Source organism: Triticum urartu, chromosome 6A (genome assembly GCF_056163025.1).
Source record: "Triticum urartu cultivar PI428250 chromosome 6A, HENAU_Tu73, whole genome shotgun sequence".
NCBI lineage: Eukaryota > Viridiplantae > Streptophyta > Magnoliopsida > Poales > Poaceae > Triticum > Triticum urartu.
Window position 1 is genome coordinate 169,203,326 of NC_141878.1, and position 4,373 is coordinate 169,207,698.

Consider the following 4,373-nt stretch of genomic DNA (forward strand, 5'->3'; position numbering starts at 1 on the left):
TTGCTATTTTTCAAACTAGAAAGATTGACATTTGTTGATCTAGTAACATTGCAATTTGTCAACCTTGTAACACTGCGATTTGTCAAAATATGAAGCTAAAAATCACTAGCAGTATATAATTTTTGCAACTAAAATTCAGTAATTAAGCATAGATTTCATTGATAGATTAAGCAGTTGTTCTTAATTTATACAAACAGTTCAACTCGATAGCTGAACTGACCAAACTTTTCCCCAATTGTTGCCAACCACGTACTGAAATAGCTAGTTCAATTATGTATACTAGCTAATTTTAAGTATGTTGTACAGTTCCACCACATCTATAGTCAGATGAACCGAACAATATAGCCCCTAAATACTACTACTACAGCAAAGGGGCTCTGTACTACTTCCGGCTGCCTCTCCTCTGCCGAGCTCGCTCAATAAGAGGCGGAGGAGGAGGAGCCTACCGACGAGCTGGGTAACCGTAATACAGTGCCTGCCACTGCTGTAGCTTCAGCGACGCTCACCTCGAACGCCCTCTGCCGCTCCAGATGACCCCTCTCGAAGCGGTGATTCTCCTCATAGATCTCTTGATTCTTGTGCTGCGGCCACGACTGTGGTAAGGCTCTTTGCATGCTCGACGAGGCGTTCCTCCTCCCGCGGGAAATCGGTGTAGCGCGCAAGGTCGCTGACGCACGTGCGGGCATCCACCTCCGCCTCCCGCCTTCGAGCGGTGGTGGCAGAGTGGGTGATGACCCCGTAGGTCGATGGTGGGCTGGCGGCCATGGTGGCCAACGATGGCGTGGCGGCCACGACCACCACCTCCTACCTTCGGGCTGCGGTGGCGGAGCGGGTGATGGCCACGGTGGCCGGCAGTGGGGTGGCGGCCACGACGGCCACCTCCCACCTTCGGGCCGCGGTGGCAGAGCGGGTGATGGCCCTAGCTTTCGACGGTGGTGTGGTGGCAACGGCAGCCGGCAATAGCTACCGACGGGCAGTGATGGTGGAGCGTGTGGTGGGTGTTTCACGCACACCAAATAGGGACGCCACGCGCACTACACTATGTCGGGGACTGCGCCGCCGCCGCAGTGTAGCCTCCCAGCTGGAGCTGTCCATTGATGATGGCGGAGTGGCTGAGTGACGATGATGGACCGGTGCCATTGGCGATTGCGGGAGAAGCAGACGAGATAAGCTACAGGGAGGGAGGGGAAAATGCGACGCAGGACTCGCTGCCTGTGAGGGTTTATATAGCAGGCAGGTAAGCATTGGGATTTTGGGGGATTTCACCGAGTCGGGCGGGAAGCTTTCGCGGGAACCTACGAGGTTGCACGGGAATGGGCTCACCGATGATTCATTGGCCACACCGTTTGGCCAGAAGAACGCCTCTGTGTGCTGCGCAAGCTTGCGCTATAAGCCGTCTACGACAGCGGGGTGACAAGATGCATGAGAGGAGGACGAAAGGCCACGTACACATACGGTTAATACAAAAAAAGTTTGTGGTTTAATTACCTACTATACCCCGTCCTGGTTTATAAGTAGGATTTAACTAATGAAATACGAATGCATGTTGTCGAAAATTATATAGTTGGATTCATATTTGAACATAGTTTCCAATTATATAATTTTTATAACATGCATTAACATTTTGTTTGTTAAATTTAAGGGCAAAGTATGGCACGGAATATAAAGGGGACTATAGACCAAGACGGAGGTAGTAGCACACAGCCGCTCTATACGCAGCGACGCAATTGTCGGCCGGCTTATAGGCAACCATTTCCTGCGTGTTCAACGACTCTATGCATGTGGTTGCTTGCGATTGAGGCGGCCGCGGCATGCTCTGCTCGCGTCCTTCCGCGTGCGCTCTGCTCTCGCGTCCCTCAGGGTGCTCTGCACTCGTCCCTCCACGCGTGCTACCAGTGTTTGGGGGCGGTGCATGATCACGCATGTTCATGTGCATGCAGTTGCGCCGGGCGCGACGCGACGATGCAGTTACCCACTGCAAAAAAACTGCCATGCGGACGCACCGAGAATCCATGGCGCCCGGCCCCCTTTTATTCCTGCGGCCATTTACCTTCATCTCTCGTCTCACATGAAACAATAAGCACACCCACAAGGACACATATAGAGAGGACATCCAACGGTTCCAATGGAGCTCCCCATGGCTCCAACGGCACACCTAGCGGCCGACGATGACCACGGCGGGCAGTTCACCACGCAACATGTCGTGGACACCCACGTGAGCGGGAAGGCTCTCTTGGTGGTGTACATGAACGAATCGGTCTTGGTGGAGAGCTTCATCCAAACTATGGAGCAGTTCCTTGCCGAGGACAAGTACCAAGTAGTCGGCTTTGACCTCGAGTACACCATGGGTCATGCCGAGCACGATCAGAAGGTTGCCGTCACCCAGTTGTGCATGCGACATGCCTCGTCTACCACTACCACCTGGCCACAAGTCCTTGCAAGCGTTTCTCCAGGTTTATCAACAGCTCCGACTACATTTTTGCAACGGAGGACACCACCAACGATCTAAAAGCGCTCAAGGTTTCAGGCTTGAAATGCCTGGATCTTGTCAACATCCAGCACCACTACAAGGTCTGGGGGAGCGACAAGAACAAACTTAACTCCCTGGTTGACCTTGCCTCGGCCATCATCGACCCCTACTACATGAAGATTAAGGAAGAGAGGAAGAAGGACAAGAACGCCTGGCATAGTGTTTGGCATGAGAGACTAGATGAAGAACACGTCAAGTATGCGGCCAAGGATGCGTATGCAAGCTACGAGATGTACAGACAGATCGCTGACATGAGGAACTATCATCTTCCTGCTCCAGACAAGGTATCGAGCCACATAGCAGTGGCGGGAGCATCATAAGAAGTAGATGACTAGAAGATCGTTTCTCCTACTTTAGAATGCATGCAATTATTTATTGAGGTGTGTGCGAATGATCTGTATAGTCACTTATGTAATTGGATGTTTATTTCAGTTATATATATATACATGTTATTCTTCTATAGACGGAGCAAATCACACGGCTTATTAGCAGCAATCGTCTGTGTTATTATTGGTCTTCGCACACATTTCTGATTACGTACTTGTTTGTCGCGTATCACACATATCTTGTTCAGTTGAACCGTTTCAATTGTGTTGCCTAATCACACACAGTTCATCCTAGTGAACCGTATGTTGTATGTGGCACACACCTTCATCTGGCTGCACATTTCTTTTATTCCTCCTGATCACAAACAGTTCATCCGAGTGAACCATATGATGTATATCGCACATGCCTTCATCTGGCTTCCCATTTCTTTTGTTCCACCTCATCGCAAACAGTTCATTGAACTGAACCGTATGTCCTGCATTGCACGCGTAATTAAAATCAGAACCATGCTTGATGCATCCATCATCGCAAATGTTTTGCACCTTTTTGATAGGTTTTTCACACCACCATTTGCGATTATGGCATCGCACATAGTTTCCTCGAAGGGTTTCTGATCGTAGTGTCGTGTTTGGACCATCCTGCATTAGTGTTGGCTTCAATCTTGCGGTCTCCTTTCCCAGTGACAGTAGGGGTAGCAAGGCACATATTGTATTATTGCCATCAAGGATAAAAAGATGGGGTTTTCATCATATTTCTTGAGTTAACTCCTCTACATCATGTCATCTTACTTAATGCGTTACTCTGTTGTTCATGAATTTAATACTCTAGATGCAGGCAGGCGTTGGTCGATGTGTGGAGTAATAGTAGTAGATGCAGAATCATTTCAGTCTACTTGACGCGTACGTGATGCCTATATTCGTGATCATTGCCTTAGATATCCTCATAACTTTGCGCTTTCTATCAATTGCTCGACAGTAATTTGTTCATCCACAGTATTATTTGCTATCTTGAGAGAAGCCTCTAGTGAAACTATGGCCCCGGGTCTATTTTACATCATATAAGTTTCTATTTTCCATCATATAAGTTTCCAATCTACAATTTTAGTTTCTGATCTACTATTTTTGCAATCTTTTACTTTCCGATCTACAAACCAAAAATACCAAAAATATTTACTTTACCATTTATTTATCTCTATTAGATCTCACTTTTCCAAGTAACTGTGAAGGGATTGACAACCCCTTTATCGAGTTGGGGGCAAGTTGTTTGATTGCTTGTTCAGGTATTAGGTGATTTGTGCGTTGTCTCCTACTGGATTGATACCTTGGTTATCAAACTGAGGGAAGTACGTATCTCTACTTTGCTGCATCACACTTTCCTCTTCAAGAGAAAAACCAATGCAATCCCAAGAAATGGCATACACCCACCTATTAACTTCCTCAAAACAGCCACCATACCTACCTATTATGGCATTTCCATAGCCATTCCGAGATATATTGCCATGCAAATTTCCACCATT

The 4,373-nt window shown here is 47.7% G+C and overlaps 1 protein-coding gene across 1 annotated transcript; it reads left to right on the forward strand.

The window, feature by feature from the left end:
- The first annotated feature begins 2,125 nt into the window (after positions 1–2,125).
- LOC147964605 (uncharacterized) lies at positions 2,126–2,850 on the forward strand. The gene is made up of 2 exons (XM_087530054.1): positions 2,126–2,388; positions 2,454–2,850. The coding sequence occupies exons 1-2, from the start codon at positions 2,126–2,128 to the stop codon at positions 2,848–2,850; spliced, it is 660 nt and encodes a 219-aa protein (XP_087386180.1).
- The last annotated feature ends 1,523 nt before the right edge of the window (positions 2,851–4,373 follow it).